Genomic DNA, 26,220 nt, shown 5'->3' with positions numbered 1-26,220 from the left:
ATTCTACTACACTGCAGCTGTGTGACACTCTGATATCTACATTGTCCCTAGTCATAATAAATTTTATTATTATGCATGAAATAACCTCCCTCCGCCCTTATCTCCCTCTCACCCTCCAAAGCCTCCGATCCCAGGCTGAAGCATCTTCCTGCACCCCAAACTCCTCATCCCTAGCTCCACCCCAGAGCCCACACCTTCAGCTGGAGTCTCACCTGCCTGTGCCCCAGCCCCAATCCCCCTTCAATCCCAGCTCAGAGCACTCTCCTGCACCCCCAAACACATCATCCCAAGCCCCACTCCAGAGTCTGCACCCCCAGCCAGAGCACTCACCCTCCCCTCCCCACCTCAACCCCCACCCCAGCAGGACCTCAGAGAAGGAGCAAGACAAGGGCAGAATAGGGAAGAGGTGTTTAAGTTTGGCTGCGGCCCCCCAGTAGGAGCAAGCCATCAAGTGGAAAGGGCAAGGCTGGAGGCTAGTCTCTCCCCCACCCAGCCTTCAATGCTGCCTGGACAGCAGCAGTGGCAATGGTGACCTGGAGCCCCACAGCCTTTTAAATCGCTGGGCCCCAGCGGAGCTGCCTCTTTTGCCCGCCCTGGCGGTGCTGTTGGATTTTGTGCAGGTAGAAGGCAGGAAATGCTAAACCCACAGACGGAAGTGGAGTTATCTGGGCACTGGGCTACACTGTGTCCTGAACTCGCCAGGCCTGAGAGTGCCCAGGGAAGCTCCCTTACACCCCACACTCTGTCCTGGCAATCACAGCAGATGGCCCCTCCTCCCTGCCACCCTTCCATCAGAGTCCATGCCCGTTCTTAAACCCTACTGCTGCCCCCAGTGCCGCCTCACTCCCCCTCCCGGGCTCGAGTGCCTGTGGCTGCAGGCCCGGCCATGCCTCCCCTTTGGTCCCTCCCCCCGCGGAGAGGAACTACGGGCAAAGGTAGGGCAGCGCCTTCGCTGGCTCCTACTGGGCATGCGCAGGCGGCTCGGGCCTGCTCCGCCAAGGTCTGACGGGAGGCCGTTCCCGACACTGCACCGGCCACTGGCGGGATGCGATGACATCAGCTCGGCGGGACGCGCGCAGGCGGGACAGCGCAGCAAAGAGGAGAGTGTGAGTGGGGCTCGCTTATTGCGCTCCGCGGAGTGAAGGGGAGGGGCGACCTGCTGAGCCTGGGGGGACAAGATGGCAGTTGGCCGGGCCCGCTCCCTCAGGGCGGACGGGAACCAGCCTCCCTTCCCAGTGCCGGGGTCCGACAGGCAGCTTGACACTTGCCTGGCTCTGCTGCGGGGAGGGGCTGCCGCTCACTGGCTGCTGTGGGGCCCAGGTACATAGAAACCAGAGGAGGCTTTTCCCGAAAGCGGCCCCATAAGCTCTACCTAGGGGGACCCCCCCCAAAGCCCTGCGATGTCTGGGAGCCTGTGATGTGGGACTCCTGAGTGTGGAGGAGAGAGATCTGCTCTGAGCGTGGGACCCCTTCGCCTAGCACTTGACCGTGCGCTTCCCTCCCTTGTTCGGGCTTGGGAAAAATAATTTACCCGGTTGCGCAAACTGTCCTTGGCAAGCAGTATGTAAATAGCGACCCTCCCCCTCCCCCCCCCCCCCCCCGTAAAATGTGATTAGTCTTGTTCACGGGGCAGCTGAACCAGATTATTAATCAAAAGACTTTAGCAGTGTTAGACAAGTAATGCCCCCCTCCCCATTCTTACTTGGCCATTTGGACTTGCAAGTTGTCATTCTCTGACAAAAAAATTTCAGAGAGAAACTGCTGAGTTGGAATTCATATGCAAATTCCACACCCTGAACCAAGGTCTAAACAAACACATCGAAAGTCTCAGAGGAGTAGCCTAACTTAAAAAACAACAATGGGCCTGTAGCACATTTAAGACTAACAAAAACACAGTGAGTGGTTCCCGTATTATAGGGGTGTCCAAACTTTTTTCAAAGAGGGCCAGATTTGATGAAGTGAACATGCGTGAGGGCTGACCATTTTGCCTGACATTCTTTGAACCATTAAAATTAAATGCAAATTAACTATTTTATGCAAAGTTTATTGCAAATGGCATACTTTTCATTTCGTCACATGGATGACAAATCTAAACAGGTGTTAAATCACTCTGCCTTTCATATCTGAAGGCCAGATGAAAAAAAAATCCAGGAAGCTGAAATATATGTTAGGAACATTGTTATTATTGGTAATAAAGGTTGTCTGTCAACTTTTAAGTTAAAAAAATATGAACAGGAACATAACACCAAGTATACATGTTGTGTCCAAATATATTTACAACTGATTTAGACCAACTGACATTAACTGAGATTTTACAATGTATTCATCTCAATACATATGGATTCGTTGGGGGCCAGAAAAGATAGATATTGCCAAATTACCTGTGGGGCCGTATTAAACCAGAACACGGGCCGCAATTGGCCCGCGGGCCGGACTTTGGACATGCCTGCTGTATTACAATAGTAATTTCCCATTCAGGTACACTCACCTTCTCACCACTGTTGGAGATTAGCTCTATGCATTCTGATTTAATTAGCACTTGCCACATCCCAACTCTGTACCTTTTTTCCTCTTTCTCTCTTTGTTTCTTTTTCTCTTCTGCATCTGAAGAAGTAAGTTGTAGCTCAAAAACTCTAATACAGGAGTGGGGAAAAGGGCCTCTGTGGGCTGCATCGGGCCTGCCTAGTGGGTTGATCTGGCCTGCGAAGGTCGTGATGCTCCTCTGCCCCCAGGCCAATCGGGGCCTAGGGACGGGGGAGCACGCAGAACTTAGAGTCGACCCTGGTGGCTAACTCTTAAGTGCCGCCCGCTGGAGGGCAGGGAGCAAGAGACTTCATGCTCCCTCCAGGCCAATTCCTCACACTACTTGTTCCTTGCAGGACAGGAGGGAACTTCATGTGCTCCCCTTGCCCCCAAGGCTTGATTGGCCTGAGGGAGTGGGGAAGCACACAAAGTCTCCCACCCTGCAAGGGGCTCAGCACTTAAGAGTCAACTGCCAGCTGCTGCCCAGCTGACGGGTGACTCTAAGTGTGGTGCTCCATTGGCGGACAGGGTCACATTTTGTGTGTTTTCCCATTTCCAGGCCCTCAGTGACCTAGAGGTAGGGGGCAAGATGCCAGGGGCACGAGTGCCTAGAGGGAAATGCCAGCTTTTCAGAACAGCTGGTGGTTCTCTGGGGGGATGGAGGGTCAGGGTGAAGACTTCATGTGCTCCCTCATCCACAGACCAATCAGGTTGTGGGGAGGGTGTGACGTAGTGGGGGTACTTGCTGGGCTGTGGTGACCTCTGCTGTCTGGAGCAAGACCCAGCAGGGAAAACCTTATTATGCAAAGGTACCATACAGGTTGAACCAGACTACCCCCCATGGGGAGAAACAAAGGGAGGTGGAATGCTGCCCTGGCTGGGGGGCAGGGCTGGAAGAGTGTGAGTGAGTTGCGGTCTGGGAGCATGGAGGAGATAGCCTAGGGAAAGGGGCTGGAGTTTAGGGGCCCGGTCTCCCCTATCTCAAGGGGGCCTGAGGCATCCTAGCCCAGCTCTGTGACCAGATTACATCTGTGCTGTGCTGTATCTTGGAGAGGCAATAAACTTCCTCTATTCCACTGACTGGTGCAGTCTGTTTGTGCCATTTCAGGGTGCAGGAGACAGGGGACCCCCAATGCGCCGTCACAGAGGGGAACACAGAAGTATCCTGGCTCCACTCCTTCCGCCTGAGGCCTTGCCCCTTCCAGGGCAGCATTGGCCACTTAAAAAATTTCTGAAGTAGCCCCCAGTCAAAAATTATTGCCTCTAATACCCTAATAAATGTTAATCTTTAAAGTGCTATCCCACTCCTTGTTGTCTTCTCTTTAGAACAGCTGCTATAATTTATGATTTGATCCAAGTCCTAGACTTATGATCAGCTTACATTTTATGGCTGTTCAGTGAACGCCAGTTCTGGCATAGTGGGCACCATTGATCTAGCAGATAATTAAATTATCAATTTAAAATAAATGGTTCTGTTTTTATTCCCTTGCTAAAGTTGCAAGGAACACCTTAGAGTATTATACCTGAAAGAGATTTGCTTCTTTATGTACTTAACAGCACTTTACTTATAGTAGTTTGCCCTGTTTCTGATTGTCTGATAATGAAGGAGCTACACACAGAGAGAAGTACGGGCAGTCCCCGGGTTACGTACAAGATAGGGACTGTAGGTTTGTTCTTAAGTTGAATTTGTATGTAAGTCGGAACTGGTACATATTGTAGGGGAAACTCTAGCCAAACATTTCTCCAGAGCTCAGTTTTATTCTCCCACACCTCACTTCTCTCAGTCCTTTATTCTCAAGCTGAGGTGTCTGCTGAGAAAAGCTGCTCCGCGTCTCCCTGGTCTGCTGGGGTGGGGGGGCGCTAGCTTCGCGTCTCCCTGGTCTGCTGGGGGGAAGCAGCTAGTGCGGGGTTGCCTCACCCCGTTTGTAAGTAGGGATCCGATGTAAGTCGGATCCATGTAACCCGGGGACTGCCTGTATGTGATTGTAAAATGTCAGAAATTAGCAGGAAGAACTTGAGCAAGTGTGTTATTGAAAACTACTTAAAACTTTGATTAGGTTCTAAATTGGTAGTTTCTTTTTAACAGGTGAGGACAGCAAGAAGATTTACAGCTACATAGATACTACATCATAATAGATACTGATAAAGACGTCAGTGATTGGAAATTATTGTACTAAAAGTTCTTGATATCAAGGTCTCTTGTCCTTATGTGATCACCAAAATTTAAAGTGATTATTGTAAAAATTTCTGAGGCCCAAATTTCATTTACTTTAAATACTTTTAATTTGATTGTGGGAGGTGGGGAAATTAAAATTATCTTGAGCCTAATTTACTTTGAGGTGTAAAGACAATTTTCTGAATCTTTACAGTGTTGAGGATACCTTCTCCACTTTCATCCCTTGTTTTGCCATGTTTTACATTTCTCCGTGTTGATCCAGTTTATTGTGGATGTCATTGGCTGTGATTGGCAGGTGGAAACTGGCTGCTAATTAAAGTTTGAATTCTAGAAGCCTCTGCTGATTGGCTGAGCCTTGGTAGGGGGAGGGGCTTTATAAGGCAGTGGGCAAGCGACCAAAGAGCTTGCGAACAGGTGAGTGCTAACAGGGAGTTTTGAGAGGGAGTTGGGAAGGGGAAGGGCGGGAGATATCTCTTGCCTTTCTTTTTAAATCCCTTTTCCAGGACAGCAGCGATGGTTGGTGATGGGTCTGCTGTTGTTACCTGCACAGAGTGTGCCATGTTTGTCTTCCTCCCGGAAGAAAGAACGGATTTCATCTGCACCAAGTGCAAGCTGGTCGACATTTTGGAAGAAAAAATTAGAGGACTGGAGGCCCAAGTGTTGACCCTACGCTTGATCAGAGAGGATGAAGACTTCCTCATAGAAAGCAGCATTTAATCCTTCAAGCACGGCAGGCAGAGCTAGAGAGGGCAGTACGTGACCAAGAAGAGAACTGGCAGCATGTAACTTCTAGAAGGGGAAAAAGGCCAGCATGGGACTCCCCCGATGCTATAGAAGTAAGCAATTGCTTTCAAGCTCTCTCCACGGGCTCTGCAGTGCTGAAAGCTCTGGAAGGGACCTCACAAGGAAGAAACCAGAAGGGAACACCATCTACTGGAAGGCATGGGATGCGTAGTCCTACGGATGGGGGTTCCACGGCCACCACCCCCAAAAGGAAACGACGGGTGGCGGTGGTCGGGGACTCCCTCCTAAGAGGGACTGAGCCATCCCTCTGCCATCCGGACCTGGAATCTCGAGAGGTGTGCTGCTTACTGGGAGCTCACATTCAGGATGTCACTGAGAGGCTTACCAAGCTGATCAAACCTTCGGATCGCTACCCCTTCCTGCTTCTCCACTTGGGAACTAATGATACGGCCAAGAATGATCTTGAGCGTGTTACTGCGGATTATGTAGCGCTAGGAAGAAGGATCCAAGAACTTGGAGCGCAAGTGGTATTCTCCTCCATCCTCCCTGTTGAAGAGAAAGGACTGGGCAGGGATCGTCGAATTGAGGACATAAATGCGTGGTTGCGCAGATGGTGTCGCAGAGAGGGCTTTAGTTTCTTCGACCATGGGACTCTGTTCCGGGCGCAAGGATTGTTAGGAAGAGATGGGATCCACCTAACGAAGCGAGGAAGGAGCATCTTCGTGGGCTGGCTTGCAAACCTAGTGAGGAGGGTTTAAACTAGGTTCGTCGGGGGACGGTGACCAAAACCCTGAGGGGAGTGGGAAAGTTGGATACCGGGAAGAAATGCAGAGAGGAAGGGGCAAGAAAGGAGGACCCATGTTTCGAATGGAGAAGATAGGACGATCAACTGGTTACCTGAAGTGTTTGTACACTAATGCGAGAAGCCTGGGAAACAAACAGGAAGAACTGGAGGCCCTGGCCCAGACCAAGAAATATGATTTAATTGGGATAACAGAGACTTGGTGGGATGACTCGCATGACTGGAGCGCTGTCATGGAAGGGTACAGACTGTTCAGGAACAACAGGCAGGGGAGAAAAGGAGGAGGAGTTGCACTATATGTAAGAGAGCACTACGATTGCTCTGAACTCCAGTATAAAGAGGGCGAAAAACCCGTTGAGAGTCTATGGGTTAAGTTTAAAGGAGCGAACAACAGCATTGATGTTGTGGTTGGTGTTTGCTACAGGCCACCGAATCAGGTGGATGAGGTAGATGAGGCTTTCTTCAGACAACTGAGCGAAGCTTCCAGATCGCAGGCCCTGGTTCTCGTGGGGGACTTTAATCACCCTGACATCTGCTGGGAAACCTATATGGCAGTACACAGGCAATCCAGGAAGTTTTTGGAGAATGTTGGGGATAACTTCTTGACACAGGTGCTGAAGGATCCCACCAGGGGCTGTGTGCAGCTTGACCTTCTGCTCACAGACAGGGAGGAATTAATAGGGGAAGTGGAGGTGGGTGACAACCTGGGAAGCAGTGATCATGAGATGGTAGATTTCAGGATCCTGACCAAAGGAAGAAGAGAGTAGTAAAATACACACCTTGGACTTCAAAAAAGCAGATTTTGACTCCCTCCGAGATCTGATGGGCAGAATCCCCTGGGTTGTTAACATGAAGGGGAAAGGAGTCCAGGACAGCTGGCAGTATTTTAAAGAAGCCGTATTGAAGGCATAGAAAGAAACCATCCCGACACGTAGCAAGAGAGGCAAACATGGTAGGAGACCGAACTGGCTTACAGGGGAAATCCTTTGTGAACTTAAGCACAAAAAGGAAGCTTACAAATAGTGGAAACTTGGACAAATGACCAGGGAGGAGTTTAAAGGTATAGCTCGAGAATGCTGGGGAGTTATCAGGAAGGCGAAAGCACAAATGGAATTGCGTCTGGCTAAGGTTGTGAAGGATAACAAGAAAATTTCTACAGGCGTGTTAACAAGAAGAAGGTGATCAGAGAGGGTGTGCGGCCCCTAATGGATGAAAAAGGTGACCTAGTGACAGATGATGAGGGGAAAGCTGAAGTACTCAATGCTTTCCTTGCCTCTGTATTCACAGACAAGGTCGGCTCCTGGACTTCTGCGCCAAGTGACGCAAGATGGGATGAAGATGGTCAGCCCTCGGTGGGTAAAGAACAGGTTAGGAACTATTTAGAAAAGCTAAACGTACATAAATCCATGGGTCCGGACTTAGTGCATCCGAGGGTACTGAGGGAGTTGGCAAATGTCATTGTGGAGCCTTTGGCTATTATCTTTGAAAAGTCGTGGAGATCGGGAGAAATCCCGGATGACTGGAAAAAGGCAAATGTAGTGCCCATCTTCAAAAAAGGGAAGAAGGATGATCCAGGGAACTATAGGCCGGTCAGTCTTACCTCGGTTCCTGGAAAAATCATGGAAGGGATCCTTAAGGAATCCATATTGAGGCACTTGGATGAGAGGAATGTGATTAGGAATAGTCAGCATGGATTCACAAAGGGAAAGTTGTGCCTGACCAATCTGATTAGCTTATATGATGAGGTAACTGGCTCTGTGGACGTGGGGAAGTCAGTGGATGTTATATACCTTGACTTTAGCAAGGCTTTTGATACGGTCTCCCACAATATTCTTGCCAGCAAGTTAAGGGATTGTGGATTGGATAAATGGATGGTAAGATGGATAGAAAGATGGCTAGAAGGCCGGGCCCAGCGGGTAGTGATCAATGGCTCGATGTCAGGATGGCGGTCGGTTTCTAGCGGAGTGCCCCATGTTTCGGTTCTAGGAGCGGTTTTGTTCAATATCTTTATTAATGATCTGGATGAGGGGATGGATTGCACCCTCAGCAAGTTTGCGGATGACACTAAGCCGGGGGGAGAGGTAGATACGCTTAAGGGCAGGGATAGGGTACAGAATGACTTAGACAAATTGGAGGATTGGGCCACAAGAAATATGATGAGGTTCAACAAGGACAAGTGTAGAGTCCTGAACTTGGGACGGAAGAATCCCAAGCATAGTTACAAGCTTGGGACCAACCGGTTAAATAGTAGTTCTGCAGAAAAGGACCTGGGGGTTACAGTGGATGAGAAGCTAGATATGAGTCAACAGTGTGCCCTTGTAGCCAAGAAGGCTAATGGCATATTAGGTTGCATTAAGAGGAGCATTGCCAGCAGATCCAGAGATGTCATCATTCCCCTTTATTCGGCTTTGGTGAGGCCACATCTGGAGTATTGTGTCCAGTTCTGGGCTCCCCACTACAAAAAGGATGTGGATGCATTGGAGAGTGTCCAGCGGAGGGCAACCAAAATGATTAGGGGGCTGGAGCATATGACTTATGAGGAGAGGCTGAGGGACTTGGGTCTGTTTAGTCTGCAGAAGCGAAGAGTGAGGGGGGATTTGATAGCAGCCTTCAACTTCCTGAAGGGAGGTTCCAAAGAGGCTGGAGAGAGGCTGTTCTCAGTAGTTAGATAGCAGAACAAGGAGCAATGGTCTCAAGTTGTGGTGGGAGAGGTCCAGGTTGGATATTAGGAAAAAGTATTTCACTAGCAGGGTGGTGAAGCACTGGAATGGGTTACCTAGGGAAGTAGTGGAGTCTCCATCCCTAGAGGTGTTTAAGTCTTGGCTTGACAAAGCCCTGGCTGGGTTGATTTAGTTGGAATTGGTCCTGCCTAGAGCAGGGGGCTGGACTTGATGACCTTCTGAGGTCTCTTCCAGTTCTATGATTCATGCCCTCCCCATCCCCAATGCTGCCTCTGTATCAGGCTGGCTGACGCAGGTATGTGAGGGGAACCAGCTTTTAAACTGGCTTCCTCTGGGCACGGCTCCTGTGGAGCCACCTGTCCCACTCCCTCCACCTCTGCTGCTTCTGCTCCCCTCATGCACTGAGGATGTTAAATATCGGTTAATTGAATAGTTGATTAACCTCATGAATTCTTATCTGTTAGTCGACTATTCTGTAATCCCTGGGCAGCCCCTGTCTGGGGGGAGGGGTCTGAGCTTCTGGACCCAGCACGAGCTACAACTGAGCTGGGCTGCCTGCCTGTCTGGCTCCTAATACACTTTAAATGCTGAGCCACAGCTGGGGTAGGTCCAGGACCCAGTGCAAGCTGAGACTGAGCTGGGCTGCTGGCTAGCCTGCTAAGAAGTTTACTGGTAAGGGGTGGGAGGAAATGCATATAATTTATAGCAGTGTTTCTGGAAGTGTTTTGCGAAATCACTTTGAGAAACACATTAACTGGCCACCCTGGTTTGTTTATTTACTGACGCCACGGAGCCTCGTGGCTCTCATTGGCTCTGTTGTGCTCTTTGCAAACAAGCGGAGCAGTGGGAAACAGTATCCCGGCCCACGCCACTTCCTGCGGCTACTCTTGGCTGCACAGGACAAAATGGAGCCAATGGGAGCTGCAAGGCTCCATGGCCGCGGCAACAGTAAATAAATATACAAGGGCGGCCAGTTAATGTGTTTCTCAAAGTGATTTCGCGGAACACTTTAAAAAACATTGGTCTATAGCATTTTGCTTTTACTTATCGGTTAACTAGTTAATTGACTATACTATTACATCCCTAGTGTACACCAGCTCCATGAGAGATGGCTCCCCCTCTGTATGTAAACACGTAACTGCTGAAAGTTTCAGTATTTACACATTTCCCAGAATAAACTCACTTTAACATCTCTGGTGCTGACATCTTAAATAATGTTAATGCACAAGCACATTTTATTTTGACGAATCAATTGTTTAGATTTTTGAACAAAAACAGCTATGCTAATTTCACTGTTCTTCATCCTAGGCAAGCTGTTTCAGTGTTTGACAAATTAAAAAAAAATTCGTAGAGGGGAAGCAAACTAGATTTCTGTTTAAAAAATGTATTCCAAATAATGGAGAGTAAAATGAAAGACAGAATATATTAGTTACCTGTTGGTTATTCTAAAAGCCTACATGACTTGCCAAAGTTTGAAATATTTGAGTAATATATATCATTGTATGTACTGTGTACATACTACATGGGGTGCAAGATGTTTAATGCACCAGTCTGAGAGCAGGAGAATGGCACAACTATAGCTTAAAAATAGTACTGTCATTTAACAGTGATGCGTAGGAATTGCCACATTGGATCACATGCAAGGTCCATCTAATCTAGAATCCTGTCTCTAACATTGGTCAATTCCAGATGCTTCAGAGAATATAAGAATGGTCATACTGGGTCAGACTAGAGCTCCATCTAGTCCAGTACCCTGTCTTCTGACAGTGGCCAATACCAGGACCCCCAAAGGGAATGAATGGAACAGGGAATCATCAAGTGATCCACCTCTTGTAGCCCATTCCCAGCTTCTGACAAACAGATGCTAGGGACAGCGTGCCTGCCCATCCTGGCTAATAGTCAGGGCTTGCCAAACCGCGGCGAGCCCTTCTTGCCAGCCGCGCTGTCCGGCAATCTACGCATGAGTAGATCATTCTGTGCATGTGCAGATCGCCCAAACCCGGCTCTTCCGGGTTACAGTCTACTCGCCATGGGCGAATAGATTGTACTATTTGTCGAGCCCTGCTAATTAATAGTCATTGATGGACTTCTCTCCCATGAATTTTTCTAGTTCTTTTCTGAACCCTGTTAAAGTCCTAGTCTTCACAACATTTTCTGACAAGGAGTTCTACAGGTTGATTGTGTGAAGAAATACTTCCTTCTGTTTGTTTTAAATCTTCTATTTATTTGATTTGGTGACCTCTAGTTCTTGTGTTATGGGAACAAGTAAATTACTTTTCCTTATTTATTTTCTTCGCACCAGTCATGATGCGGAGCTTCTAATGAGGCAGTTGGGAAGTCCTGGACTTCAATATTACCTCCTCTAAAAAGGTTTTAGATTTCCGTCATGTATATATTCCTTTGCTATTTTAAGAACACAATATTTTTCCAATTACATATACTGTATCACATTACTGCTATTTCTAAATGAAGATTTAAATTTTGCTATGTATTTCTTCTGATAACCTTTTGATTTTTCTGCTGGATTTTTAGCTATTTTTAATAAAACAAATTTAAACTTTTAATAAGATAGGTGTACCTATAGAATCTAAACTGGTATTGCATGTTGTAAATGCTACTTCATTTTCTGACTAATCTAAAGATGTTTAGGATTAAAATTAAAACATTGCTTTAAAAATATATTTGGCATAAACTAAAGTAAATGACTGGTTCCATTTATTTTAACACAGGTATGAAAACTCTATGGGGTCAGCCAAAAATGTGATAAGTGAGGCTGTTGATGTAGCAGAGAGTTACAACGTGATGGTAAGTCATTCATCTAGTTAACAGTGTTGTAAGATTTTTCCTTATCAGAAATAAATATGATTTTATGTAGTTTGTTTGAAGCCTTGCTTATGATTATTGTAATTAGGCATGTTAAAATGTGTGTAATTAAGTTACTGTGTAACCGCTGACAATTTCAGCAGTTACACATGGGATGGCAGTCAGCTCCTCAGAAGTTGGTGTGTGCTGGCTTTTAAACCAGCTCGCTGCACATACCGGGAGCCAGCGTGTAACCATGAATGTTAACTGATGAGCACAGGCTCATTGGTCAACCGTTTACACAGTTACACTTCCATATCCCTACTGTCATTTTCATTTAGGTTAAATTTGGGTGTCTTGTGAAGCTCATTCAGGTGACTGTATTTTTTTTAAAAGATGAAGAACCATTTAAAAAGAAGTACAAATATTTTAATGATAAATTATTGATTTGCATACTGGTATATAAAACATTTTCCCCAAACGATATGCATATATGTGTGTTTTTATTATATGTATGTGTGTATATATCACACACATAATTTCATATGGTATGAGTATTTTTCATATGGGAGACAGTCATGTACCTTATATAAAAGTATTTAGTCTATGGTTTTGAAGTAGGATGCTTTCCATGCAATTTTTATCTTTACAGTAGGTTTACAGAGATTAAAGCATGAGATCAAAGTCTTATACAGTCAGAATTTCTTGCAGGGAAAATATTTTTTCCCCCACACCCTGTAAAAGAATAGGAAGCAGCATGTCCGACCTAGAAGGAAGTGGGAGCATCTTGCATACCACACTTGCTCTTGCCACAGGCCAATGAAGCAGTATTGATAAATTTTGGCAGGGATTGCACCTATACCTTTTATGTCTGAGTGAGGGTCACTACAGTGAATCGTATTTTGCACTAAGTAAATATCAGTGTGTGTGTGTGTGTGTGTAGGGGGGGAGGGTCTGACCTTAAGATGCAGAAAAAGAAGGGGCCCAATTGGAAAACATTGGTGTTCTCTGGATTTTTGGTGATCCAGTGTTCTTTTCTGAACGTCCACGTTTTATGTCTCAGTATTCTGTATAAATCTGTTAAAATTTGAAACATTCATTTAAGCTGCAGACAGGCTTTCAGTAATGTAATATGAAAATTATGGGTGAAATTTGGCCCTCTTGGAGTGAATGGGAATTTTGCTCTTTATTTCCACATCAATTAGCGTATTACTTTTGTACTGGATAAAACTGTCTTTGCCAGTTAATATCCCTACGGAGGGAAGAGGGTAGACTAATATATTTAAAAAAAAATTGGCTCCTATATCATCCTCCCCTGTGGAACGTGGGATGGAAACCAGGATTCTTGAACTTTAGCATTCCTTTCCTGGAGCAAATAGATATCAAACTCACTGTGACTGACCTTCATAAAGGCTAACAGACTACCATTACCAATTATTCAACTCACAATCCAGATGTATGGGCTGTGGATCAAAGGTGCCAACACTACTGATGACCACGTAGGAGTTAATATGATTACACATAATGGATTTTTATGTTGTTTTTTTTTTTTAAATATCTTTAAAAATTTAGTTTAAAAAAAAAAAAAAACTAAAGGAACATTCAGGTTGCAAAGTCAAGAATTAAGCCAGTAAATGCCGGAATTAAAGTTGCCATGCAATTTGAACTTGGAAAGTGTATATTGAATAGGGCTGGGGACTGCAAATAGGGAAAATATCATGTCACTTGGCCAAACATTATATCCCTGCAATTGAAATTGACTGGAACTGTGCTTTGAACTTACTGTCAAAGGTGATATACAAATGCTAAGAGAGAAAAATCAATCCCTAGGCATCTCAAATTCAGCATCCAAAATTAGTGGGTGTTTTTAGTGCTGTAGCCATGATGATCCCAGGATATTAGAGAGGAAAAAGCATGTGAGGTGTTTATATATATATATATTTATTGGACCAACTTTGGCTCCTGAAAAAGACAAGCTTTTGAATTTACCACCACTCTTCTTCATGTCTGGGAAAGATAGCTGAAATGGGCAATTAACACCCCTGTTCCTATAAGATAAAGGAGAGCCGGTGGATGATTATTAAACAACAATAACCATGGACCTAATAAAGGGTATCAGCCAGGGGTTAGCTCAGCACACACTTCAAGGAAGGTTTCTTTGTGCATCTGAAAATTCTGTAGCCACTTCATCCCATACCCGCATGATAATGTGATCCCACCACTCAGTTGGTTTTCCTAGCCTAAAAGCAATGATCCTCTGGGCCTGCCATAGCCTAATGACATACCAGTTCATTGTCCTCTGAATACGAATACAGAGAGTCATCATTGCCTACTAGCAGGTCCATAAGTAGGTATTGCTGCAATGCATGATGTCTTCTGCACACTGCTCATGATAAGGGCCAGAAGGCTGCAATTTGTGTATGCTCACCACGGATACTCAAGCACATCTGAAGAGAAGAGTTGGCTAATGGGACAGTTTTCACATCACTACATGCCTTGTGCTCCGTTGCGTATTCCCACAGGGCTTACTGAGTGAAGGTGACACAAAGTACTGTGGAATGCATATCTTTCTGGCGATGAGGGAGCTACATATGTGGCCATGAGTTGTCAACAGTGGGTACCAGAAAAACCCTTTTGGCGAGTTTTCAGTTTTGGTGAGTTTTGCCTGTCAACAGCGCTTTCATCGCCAAAACTTGCAAGTGTAGACGTCGCCTAAGGCTTATTACAACAAAGTTATGAAAATAAGCGATCAGGCTAATATTTAGAAGATGTTGTACAGGTTTCCTTTTAAGTTTTTGTTATTTGTGGCCTGAATAACTGTCATGTTTCTCCATCTGTAAATTGGTGATAATATGCCACCTTGTGATAGAGCAGTGTTGTGAAGACATGTTAATTAATGTCTTTGAAGCACTGAGGTGCTTTGAGAGCCCCATAGAAAAGCCCATGAAAAATGTAGGAATTATGTATTCATTTCAGGGTTTGTCTGATGTGTGATAAAGTGGGCTGGAGCGTGGCATTATACAAAGAGAATAAAAAATCTTGAATTCAGTGAACACCATGCCTGCTTTGCATTGAATGGTATTCTGAAAAATACAATATGTGATCATGTAATTAAAGTCTATCTCTGGTGTTAAACCAGTTCTGAAGCAGTAGTCACTACAGTGGCTACTGCTATAGCAAACTAGCCACAGTCAACCAGCCAAATAGCCACATGTGGCAAGTGTGTTGGGCACCATGGGTCTATCTTAATGTATCCTCACAAGGGGATAAAAAAAGGTTGTGTAGGAAACCGTATTTTGACATTTCCTAATTTTTTTTGAACTCTTGGTTTTGTAACTTTAAAATTATTTTCTATTTAATTTTACATATTAAAAGCATTTTTGAAAGTATCAAACTATACTATAAAATGCTGGTAGTTACATCTGAATCTTAGTAAGATTTTGCCTGTTTTGTCACAAATTGTATGTTGTTTGATTTGTACTATATTAGTTCAGAACTTTGGGCTTCCCATGGACAGAGCCTGTTTTGTGGGTTGCTGGTGCAGCCTCTGTTACTGGGGAGCTTGTATAGTCCCCCACACAGAGACAGGTGCTGCTGCCACCCTGCACTGCTGCCTCTCTATTAGAGACAGCAGCATGAGGCAGCAGGTGGGAGCTGGATTGCGTAGGCTCCCTGGGAGGGGAGCTAGGAGCACACTGGTTGTTGGCCCTGCCCCTAGGGATTATCGAATAGTTGTGTAACTGTTAGAATTTGATGAGGTTACGCGATTATTCAATTACACTGTATCTAACATCTTTACTACCTGTTGGCTTTAAGTGATCTCTGGATTGGAAAGCAAATGTTGAACCAAGCTGGCAATTCCTGGCTCAGTTGATTAGTTACACAAAGATTTATTTTGTTAATATTGGATAACATTTTTGTTAAGAACTAAGAGTGACAACTTCTAGCAATTTTTTTGTCACAAGTTTATCATAGTTAATTATAATAGAAAACCAATGTGCATATAAATTCTACTTCTGCATGTATGCTCTATCTTTGAGCAGCCTGTTTTAATCATAGTTAATGTATCTTCAAGAACAATATAAATATTTTTCTTAGTGAAATTTTGCAGTGATGTAGTATGCCATAGGGATGTTAGATATTGGGTAATTGAGTAGTTGTGTAAGCGCATTAAATTTTTGTACTTACACAACTATCTGATAGCCCTCGGGGCGGGGCCAACAGCCAGTGCACTTCTGGCCCTACTTTCAGGGAGCCTCCTGCTAACCTACGCTGCTCCTTCTCTATCAGAGGCAGCAATGCGGGGTTGCAGGTGAGAGCTGGTCCACGAAGGGAGCCAGTTTAAAAACCAGCTCTCCAAGCAGACTGGCTGCCTGCAGCTCTGAGCTGCTACCTGCAGCAGCCCCTGTCTTTGAGGGTGCAAGATCCCTGCTGACAGAGGCTGCTGGGAGAGGGGAGCTGCCTCAAAGCAACCTCTGTCTGTGGCAGCCTGGGTTGGCCACAGACAGAGTCTGGTTTGGCAGCAGCCGCTGTCCTCGGGGGTCCGATCTTCCTGCAGACAGAGACTGTTCCATGAGATGTGGAGCAGCCTCTGTCCATAGGGAGCTCGACATCCCCCCCCCCCGGCTGCTTTGTGACAGCCTCTCCTGACAGTCCTCCCCTTCGCCCCCCGCCCCCCGGCTTCTGATAGTATGGCAGGGGAAGTGGCACCCTGGAGCTGGTGCTTGGGGGGGGCAGCTTTTAAGCCTCCCCCCCCCCCCAGCATCAGCTCCTGCTTCCCCCACCAACTTTGGGGTGGGGGAATGCGAGTAGTCGACAAGATTAACCGATAAGCCTTGGATTATTGGTTAATCGTATAATTGCCTACTTGTTGACATCCCTAGTATGCAGTCTCAAAGTAACCATAACTAATTTGTAAACTAATGCTTTTGAAATATAAAGGGGAAATAAAAACATGAATTATGTCAATGTCAGTTAATTATGAAATTGTCGAAGTCTAGTTCTTCATTGTCAAATTTAATTCTGTAAAGATGTAGTTGGTAAAGTAGTTTATCAAATAAAACATTTTTTAAAAGGTAATACATGTGTAACTGAAAGGAAGACCTAATGCGAGTTTCTTATCCGACCCTTTTTATGCTATTGTTATCTTTAAAAAATAAGTTAATCATAAAAGTTTTGTTCTTTTATCTCTAATATTAGTTTAAATTATATTTATTGTAGTAAGCTGTAATCTGGAGATCATAAAATTAGAAATTTAGATTGGGTAGCTGCATCTCAATTTAAAAATATACTGCTCTTTTTTCTCAAAGCAAAAAACCATGTTTTTCTTAAAGCAAAAAACAAAATGCTCTTTGTAAAATCAAGAACAAGATATTTTACTTTAAGATGAGTTCTACTGGGCTAATTTGGCAAATTTAGGTAAATCTGGATCTTATAAGAGTTGTACAACTTTATCAACACATGGACATTTTAAAGTTAAGCAACTGATGCAATGATACAATACTATATTAATTGAGACTGGCTTTCAACTAATATTTTCAAGAAATAGCTCAAAGAAAGATTCTATTTTTTAAATGGGTTTGAATCAGATATATGAATTAGTCTGCCATAAAATAAAGATATACAAGTTGAACCTCTCTCTTCTGGTACTTTTGGGACCTGACAGGTACCGAGCCAGAAAATTTGCTGAACCATGGGAAGTCAGTGTTGTCTAGCAGCATTACCAGCACTTCCACTGCTTACTAGGCTCTTAGAAGACATTTAGGGGTAAATTAGAGCTAAATAACAGCACAGAACACTGAGCGCCAGGGCTGGTGGCCATTAAACTTTATGGGACTGCGGGAAACTTGGCCATACCCATGAAAAGTGGACAGACATCTGGCTAACTAAAATCATGCCATATTGGAGAGATTCAGTCTGTATAACTAAGATTTAAATTTAAACTCTACCTATAAATTAATCTTTTTGTTTAATTTCATGCACTTCTGTTAATGTCTGTTGGCTAAATTCTATTATGGTCTTCCTCAGTTTGACATATACCATAAATGAGCGTCTTCAGTGATTTATAGCATAGGATTAAATCACTAAAAAGGAGTTCACAACTCTGTGTGATCTCCCAGAAGATAAATTCTTCATCATGAAACCAACAGATACTGTGGATGGGGAGGGAAGAAAAAGCATTATTAGCATTACTATCTGGGAATATGTAACTAGGAAAATAGTTTCTGAGACAGTTTCTTTAGATACTTTTTTATATTTGTCTTGAGGGAATGCTAAGAAATGATATTTTTAATAGAAAATTCAGTTATTTCTACTATATGCCAGAGTCTATTGTTCAAAGACTTTAAAGAACAATTTTTTCAGCAAGAGACTTTCAACAAATATGTTAAGTACCTTTTTAATGTGATGCAGTAATTTGCCAAAGTTCTACAAACAATAAGAATGGCACTGTTTACAATTCTAACTCTTTTTGCAGTATTTTTTTCCAATTCTGAAGAACAGTACAGTTTTAAAAAGCTCAACTGCACAGGTCTGTTTTTTATCCGTGACTTGTTGCAGGAAATCCTCTAGACCATTAATAGTGAGGAATCTGTTCTCTTGCATATTGTGCACCCTCAATTCTAGCAGAAGTCAGGGGAGCAGCTTGCCAAAAATGCTTGGTCCCTAACTGAAGAGAGTATTAACTGCTCTGCAAAATTTCAGGGTGTGTACATGACTGGGGAGAGTGAGAAGATACAATTCAGTTTTTGCTCTTTCCCTGCCTCGGTGTTTCGGTTTCTGTTTCTCATACCAATAACCAGGTCTTTTATTTCTGTTTAAGGTTTATTTTTTTCTGTTTAAATATTTGAAAGTAGAACAATATGTATTAACTCATTAAAATGTGTTTACTGATAGCTAAAGTTGCATCAGGACACACCTCCATCACCAAAGGTGAAAGTAAGCTGGTGAGCTGCACTGGGACGCAGTGGTAAGAAACTGGCAGCTACAGCTCCCACCACCTTGGCCAACTCTGGGTGCTCAGGCGGCTGGGGCAGCATGCTTCTGGCCAGCTCAGGCGGCCAGAGCAATGTGGTCTCTGCTGTCCCAAGATCTGGCAACCACACTGCACTTTCAACTTAAGTGTCCCCCCACGTCTCCAACCACCTGCCCTGAGGAACCCCCCAGACTTCTTGACCTGACTCCTGCACCCCCACACCTACCCTGAGCTTCCCATACTTCCCAATCGCCTGTCCTGACTACTGCTCTCTGACTCCTTGCTGAGCCACCGACCCCCTACCCTGACTCCTGTGTCCCCCACCCTTTGCCCTTAGCTCCCCCAAAGCCTAGCTCCGCCTCCTCAGTTCACCTGCACACACCCCAACACTGTCCTGAGCCCCCTGCATTCCATTCCACACTTACATTTTTTTACAGGTACTGTCCTATCACAACCCTCCCTAGGGGATATCGGGGGGCGGGGCAGGAGGAGTGGGGGAGTTATGCTAGGAAAGAAATTTTGTAAGAAATTTAAGTTGCTTTCACCCCTGTCTACCACACAACTTTAAAATGCAAGTAAGAAATAACAGAAAAGGACTTCAGTATTTCTTGCTACCTTTGCCATCATCTACAGTGTTGTCACTCTGATATTCCATAAAGCATTTCCCTTTGTCTTCATCAGATACTTGGTCCAACTTGTATCCTTAATTTACTAGTGACCTCCTACTCTACTATCTTGCGCCAACAGATCAGCATATCTGACTTCCATGCAGTCCATTAATTTGGTATGTTAGTCTACCTTACCATAGTTGAGGCCATGGTTAAATATTTGCTAGACAGTGTAAGATGGATGAAATCAACCAGAGAAATATTAGTACATGTATACAGAAAATGTTAATGAAGTAAAGAACCCCTGTGAAAGGGCTCTCTAATATTCTTGAGTGCATGTTAGCTATTTGCAGTGAAATAAAGATGCAAGAAAATAACACAGACCTAATATGTAAAGGGTTAGTGAGGTTTCTAGTAGTTCATATTAGTTAACTGATTATTGTAACTCCAGAAGTTTCAGTAATGGATAAAACATGCATATTTCAAAACTGTACTGGTCTTTGGGCTCTAGATTTTAACATCAGCTGAATAGCCCTCACTATAGGGTGAATGATGACTTCATTCTATCTAGGGCAATGTCTACACCAGGGCTGGGCAAAAGGGCCTCTGTGGGCCGGATCCAGCCAGCCAAGTGGGTGGATCGGGCCTGCAGCGGCCCTGCTGCTCCCCAGGCCCTAATTGGCCGAGGGGTGGGGAAGCATGTGAAGCCTCCTCCCACCCTGCCAGGAGCACATGGCACTTTGAAACGCCACGCGCTGCTCACAGGGTGGGGAGGAGAGTGGAGGAGGCTTCACGCACTCCCCCACCCCCAGGCCAATCAGAGCCTGGGAGCGGGGGAGCTGCGTGAAGCTTCCTTTGCCCTGCCTCGGCACTGCAAGGAGCCCGAGGCACTTCAAAGTGCCATGTGCTCCTCGCAGGGCTGGAGGAGGCTTCTCATGCTCCCCTGCCTCCAGAACCAGACTGACCAATCATGGTCCGGGGGTCGGGGAGCCCTACCCCTTCCTGTTTAGGCCTGCCCCTTCTGGGATGGCGTGGGGTTATTTCCAAATTTTTTGAAGTGGCCTCTGGACAAAAATTATTGCCCACCGCTGATCTACACTATGAGATGAGGTGGAATCTATTATGGTTAATTTCTGGTCACCCGATTTTGCAGAGTCGAAGGTCCATGTCCTCACTGCGGAAAGAATTCAACATAGTTCAAAGTTGCGCATCCCCATTAGGCAGACTGCTGTTGACTTTGAGAGCACTGCATTGTAGGTAGCTGTTCCTCTGCCACTTTATATTCTGGATGCACGCGGGGACCTGATGCACACTGGGACCAAAACAGTGCATCGGGTGGTTATGGGTTCATGTTGTCAGCATCCCATAATGCGCTCATCTACTCCCTCTCCCTTTGTTTGAGGTCAATGGGAAACAGCCTTTTTGCGTCCTTTTTTAGGCCCTGTGTTGCCTGTGCAGACACCATAGCATTGTAAGCATGGCCTCTTTCGCAGATCCCATTGTGCCTCAAAACATTGTTATGTTGATATCTACCATATTTTGAGAGCATACGCATGGCACTCAAGGAAGAGGAGGAATCTTCTCCATCTCAGGGTGACATCAGCTTGCTGTACAGGCAAGCCCTTCCATTCAGTGAATAGAACTGTAGCCAGCTTTCAGTCCTATTAAAACCATCAAATGCCGGTTCTGGTGTCATGAGACAAGCACAGACTGGTGGGACCACATAGCACTGCAGGTATGGGACGGTCAGCAGTGGCTGCAAAACTTCTGAATGGCCAAGGCCACTTTCTTGAAATTTGGTAATGGCTTTCCCTCATCCTGAAGTACAAGGACACCCGAAGGGAGACCTACTCTGACTATAGAGAAGTGCATGGCAGTTGTCCTGTGGAAGCTTACAATGCCAGACAGCTGCCAGTAAGTTGGGAATCAGTTTGGAGTGGGGAAGTATACAGTGGAGGGATATTGTTAAATGAGTAGCCAAGGCGGTCAATACCATTCTGCTTTGGAGGGCTGTTACTCTGGGAAACGTGGATACCATAGTGGATGGCTCTGTTGTTATGGGGTTCCCTAACTGCAGTTGGGCGATAAGTGGAACACACATCCCATCTTGGCCCCTGACCACCTTGCCAAGGAGTACATAAACCTCAAGAGGTACTTCTCAATGGTGCTGCAGATGCTACTGGATAACAAAGGCCATTTCACTGACATCTATGTGGGATGGTCAGGAAAGGTGCATGACGTGTGCATCTTTAGGAACTCCTGCCTCTTCAGAAAGATGCATGCTAGAACTTTCCCCCGGACTAGAAAATTAGAATCAGAGAGGTAAAAATGCCAATAGTGATCCTTGGCAACCCAGCCTACCCCTTGCTCCTCTGGCTAATGGACCACAGTAAGGAGCAGTTCAATTAAAGGGTGAGCAAATGCAGAATGGTGGTTGAATGCCTTTTTGGTTGTTTAACGGGAAGATTTAGAAGTCTACTGCGGGGCTACTCACCACATGGCCCACAGGTGGGATTCTTTGAACATGGCCTCCACTGGGAACATGCTCCACAACGGTAAGTCAATATAATGGTCTTCAGTTGATATGCATTTTAGTAGTTAAATTTCTAGACTGTCATTGGTCATTAAAAGTGCTGTCATATGGGTGGAAATTGGGTAAATATTGCATTTTATAAACATCAGCAGAACTGACTCAAATGGGGCCTGTGTGTTGTGTAGTTTTGCCTTATCTTAGTATTCATGTCCATCAGTATGAAAAGTTATTTGCATATATATTTGTATGCATATGCAACCACACTTAAGTTGTAGCCCTTGGAATGTATTGTATCATTGTGGCCCCGGGGCTTCCAAAATTGAGTAGCTCTGGTCTATTGACTAGATTGGACGCAACATTCCCTTTGTGATGGCAGCCTGTTGTGTGCTCCATAATCTTTGTGAGAGCAAGGGGGAAAGTTATCTGGCAATGTGGGGGCTGAGGCAGAGCGCCTCGCCAGACACCAGGGCAATAAGGAGAGCACAACGTGGAGCAGTGCAAATCAGAGGCTTTGAAAGACTGTTTTATGAATGGCCATTTTGAGAGTCATGCACATTACTTTCAACAAGGGGCCCCTACATTCAGTGTGTTCCTCTAATCTCCCACCCCACCCTTGCAGTACAAGCAATAAAAGATACTGTTGTTCAGAGATTATGTGTTTTTATTAGGAAAGACATCAGAGACAGAAAAGAATTTCATGGTGGGAACCCAAAAAGTAAGTGTGTGTGTGTGTGGGGGGGGGGGACAACTCAGAAACATGAGGAGGACAGTCTTTTGCCTCCTGAGGCCCTGGAGGTAGAGTGTGAGGCTGCCTTTGAGTCTCTTTCCCCCCTCTCCTCCCATGTCCTGGTGCCCCTTGAGGTGTAGCCTATGGAAATGGGGGAAGGGAGTTATTTTGCACAGGGTGGAGGAAGTCCTGTGGGGGTTTCTTCTCCAGGCACTCCATCACTGCCCCCAGGAAGTCAGATTCTCCTGCTGGCTTGCTTGCAGCTCCCTGCATGCTTTCCTTTCCTGCCTCTCGTCCATCCTCTCCTTCCTCTCTGCCTGCATCTCCTTCAAGAACATTCTCCTCTACCACATCTGCTCCTTAAACATAGCTTGTAGTAAAAAAACAAATTGTGAGTTCACCGGAAGTGCCCACTCCAGGATCAGTACTTGACTGGGAGACGTTCTGGGAGGATGGGATTGACTCCAACATTAGAAAAAGTTCTTGGCTCTCACTGATTGCAACCTGGCTGTTCTCTTCCTTCTACTTTTCCCTCTCTGCCATCACACTGTCTTCCATGCTGCTGCCAGGAGTGTCTTGGCCAGATTCCACAGTCAGGCTTGGAAAGTTGGTTGGGTTCCACCCCAACATGTTGGTTGCGAGTATCAGAGGGGTAGCTGTGTTAGTGTGAATCTGCAAAAGCGACGAGGGGTCCTGTGGCACCTGATAGACTAACAGATTTATTGGAGCATAAGGTTTTGTGGGCGAAGACCCACTTCGTCAGATGCATGGGACATCCAATAAATCTGTTACTCTATAAGGTGCCACAGGACTCCTCGTCGGTGTTGGTTGTAGAAGCGGCATGTTTGCGGTGATGCACCAGACCATCTGTTAGCCTCCTTTTTTGTGTGGTATGACTGCTTCAGCTTCTTTATTTTAACTCAGCACTGTTTGGGATCCCTGGAATATCCTTTCTCCACAACGGGCTTTGCAATCTTTGCATCGATAGCGCCATTTCTTTTGCTGATTCGGAACTTGGAGAGAATGAGGTCCAAGATCTCCTGCACACTCCACACTGGTGCTCTTTTGCGCCCCTGGGAACTAGAGCGCCTGGGACTTGAAGTCATGCAAGTCATGGCCACTGTGCTGCTCAGGTGTGTTGCCTGCTCTGAGGTGTGCTTGCAATTTTGGCCGCATGGGAAATTAAATTCAAACTTTCTTGGGCCTTTACCTGTTTACCTGCAGAGCAGTAGAGGTGCAAGCTGTGGTCAGAGTGGAGCAGAGTTGTCTCCTGGAAGCTAAGGTGCCAATGCTGCATCTATGGTACCGTAAATTTGACCAGGCAATGTCAGAAATTGAGTTACTCCTTATAAAAGTAGGAGTACCCCAAATCAACAATTTTTCAGAGTAAATCTGAATGTGGATATGATCAAAGTTCTGCAATACAGCCCACCACTTTTCTCAATTTTGAGAATATTCACAAAGGAAAGTGCACTGCTTTAACTAAAGCCATGATTTTATATTGATGTAGTTACAGCAGCACAAAAGACTTCTTGAATAGTCTTATTTTGGCTTATTTCAGCAAGGTGAATTCGGTTAGAAATTGGTTTAATTTAAATGGAACTAAATTCATACTGAAATAATGTTCATACAGATATTTGCAACAGTTTACAATGATTTAAAATTAGATGCATGTTAAACTGGTACCTCTTGCTTGTGTTGACAAGACATAAACTGTCATCCTAGAGAGTGTAAAGAGAGCAGACTGTCATGTTTATGCATATTTGTTATGGCCCTCTCATTCCTGACCAGCTTGTAGGTCGCTTGATTGGGCAAACTTTGGGCATCTTTCCTTAATACATCTTGTGCTGATAGTTTATAAACTCCTCTATTAGTAGTGTAAGCCAGCCTCTGAGCATATTTTAAGTTCTTCAGCAGGAGTAGAATAAAAAATTAAAATATTATTTTGGACTGACACAGGTATTGTCTGTTTTTAACATTTCCTGACAAGTACAGGTTAAACCTCTCTAGTCTGGCATTCTCTGGTATGTCAGCATCTGTGTACAGAAATGGTTTTGGTTCAGGAGTGGGCAATAATTTTTGATGGGGAGGCCACTCCAAGATTTTGGAAAGTGGTCAAGGGCCACACTTTTCTGTGGAGGAGGTGTGGGGTCTAGGATGGAGAATGGGTGCAGAAAGGCGCATGGAGTAAGGGACTGGGGTGCAGGAGATGGTGTGAGGTCTGAGAGGGAGTTTGAATGAAGGAGAGGGTTATGACCTGGGCAAGTGGTTGGAGTATAGAGTCAGGAAAAGAGAATAGGTTCAGGAGAGGTTTCTGTCTTGGGGGAGGAGTGTAGAAGGGGATACAGGGTCTGAGAGGGAATTGTGACCTGGAGCAGGGGGATGCAGAGGGTTTGGATGGTGACCTGGGGGAGGGAGTTGGGGTAAGGGTGCCAGAGGTAGGTTCTGGCTGGGAGGTGCTTACCTAAGCATCTCCCAGCCAGCAGTCCTGCAGCACCCAAAGGCAGGCAGGGTTCCCAGACCGCGTGAAACTGCAGGCTGCTCCGTCCATGTGGCTCTCAGTTCCAGGAGTGGGGAGAGGTTTGCGCTGCTCCTGTCCTCCAGGCCAATCTCTCAGCTCCTGTTGGCTGGCTGTTTCTAGCCAATAGGAGCTGAGAGATTGCTAGGGTCAGTTCTTATTGGCTGGTTATTGCTAGCCAATAGGAGCTGAGGATTGGGCTGGGGGAGGGAGTTCACGGAGCAGTCCTGCGTTTAAAACTGCAGCAGCTATGTTCCTGAGGGTCCTGGCAGGGTGCCTGTGGGCCGGGTCTAGTGGCTTGGTGGGCCAAATCCAGCCCACAAAACGTATCTTGCCACCATTTATCATAGGTGTGATCAAGTTTCCCATTGTTCCATAAAGTTTGTTCACCACCACTAGATCTGGCTCTCAGTGATCTGTGGTGTTGTTATGCTTTAAAGTACCCCTAAATGTCTTCTAAGAGTCCAATAAGCAGAGGAAGTGTTGGTAATGCCCTAGACTCTCTAGGCCTCCCGTTGTCCAGCAAATTCTCTGGTTTGGCACTGGTCAGGTCCCGAGGGTGTCAGACTAGAGAGGTTCAACCTGTAGTTTTAAACTAAGATGAATTGCAACAATTTTAATATAGGCCCCATTTTTGAGTTTGCCCTCCTTGGAGTTCCTTTTGAACAACATTAAATAACTCATTCCTTTTTCATATATTAGCTTTCCTTTGCAGCTCAGTTACTTTTTAATTGTACTTCTTTTGTTAAGGACTCAGTCTGGTTTACAGTAATTCTCTGTGTAGCACTAGATGGCACACTGTGGCTTTGAAACAATCTACTGAAGAGGATGATAGGAGCCTAGGTTAAAATATTGTTGGAACAAAAATTCAAAATAATGTGCAGGGTTTTTTTCACACATACTTATTGCATTTCATACTGCGTAGATTAAACAGTTTAAACTATGGTGGCTCATCAAGTACAGTCAGCAGTAATTTTTAAAAGACTTGGTTATTAAAGGAGAGAATGCTCATTGACTGAAATGGTTACAAGATTGGAGGTCTTAAGTTATAAACATAATACAGGAAACATTTTGAACTGTACTATCAGTGCTTAAAATATTGAATTTATTAACTTTTTCTGGTTCATTTTCTC

At 45.1% G+C, this 26,220-nt stretch overlaps 1 protein-coding gene across 10 annotated transcripts in view; it reads left to right on the top strand.

The window, feature by feature from the left end:
• Positions 1–948: 948 nt before the first annotated feature.
• The window catches only part of SCAPER (S-phase cyclin A associated protein in the ER), a 406,333-nt gene continuing 381,061 nt past the window's right edge, over positions 949–26,220 (top strand). For 6 of the 10 annotated variants that reach the window (XM_075897367.1, XM_075897364.1, XM_075897365.1 and 3 more), the window contains exons 1-2: positions 951–1,106; positions 11,656–11,731. In XM_075897367.1, coding sequence (XP_075753482.1) covers positions 1,051–1,106; positions 11,656–11,731 — 132 coding nt within the window. In that variant the 5' untranslated portion in view covers positions 951–1,050. Of the gene's footprint in view, positions 1,107–11,655; positions 11,732–14,250; positions 14,383–26,220 lie in introns of those variants that run through there. The other 4 variants (XM_075897373.1, XM_075897369.1, XM_075897371.1 and 1 more) reach the window with 4 other exon arrangements.

This window comes from Pelodiscus sinensis, chromosome 14 (genome assembly GCF_049634645.1).
Source record: "Pelodiscus sinensis isolate JC-2024 chromosome 14, ASM4963464v1, whole genome shotgun sequence".
Taxonomy (NCBI): domain Eukaryota; kingdom Metazoa; phylum Chordata; order Testudines; family Trionychidae; genus Pelodiscus; species Pelodiscus sinensis.
This window is presented reverse-complemented; position numbering and strand designations above follow the sequence as displayed.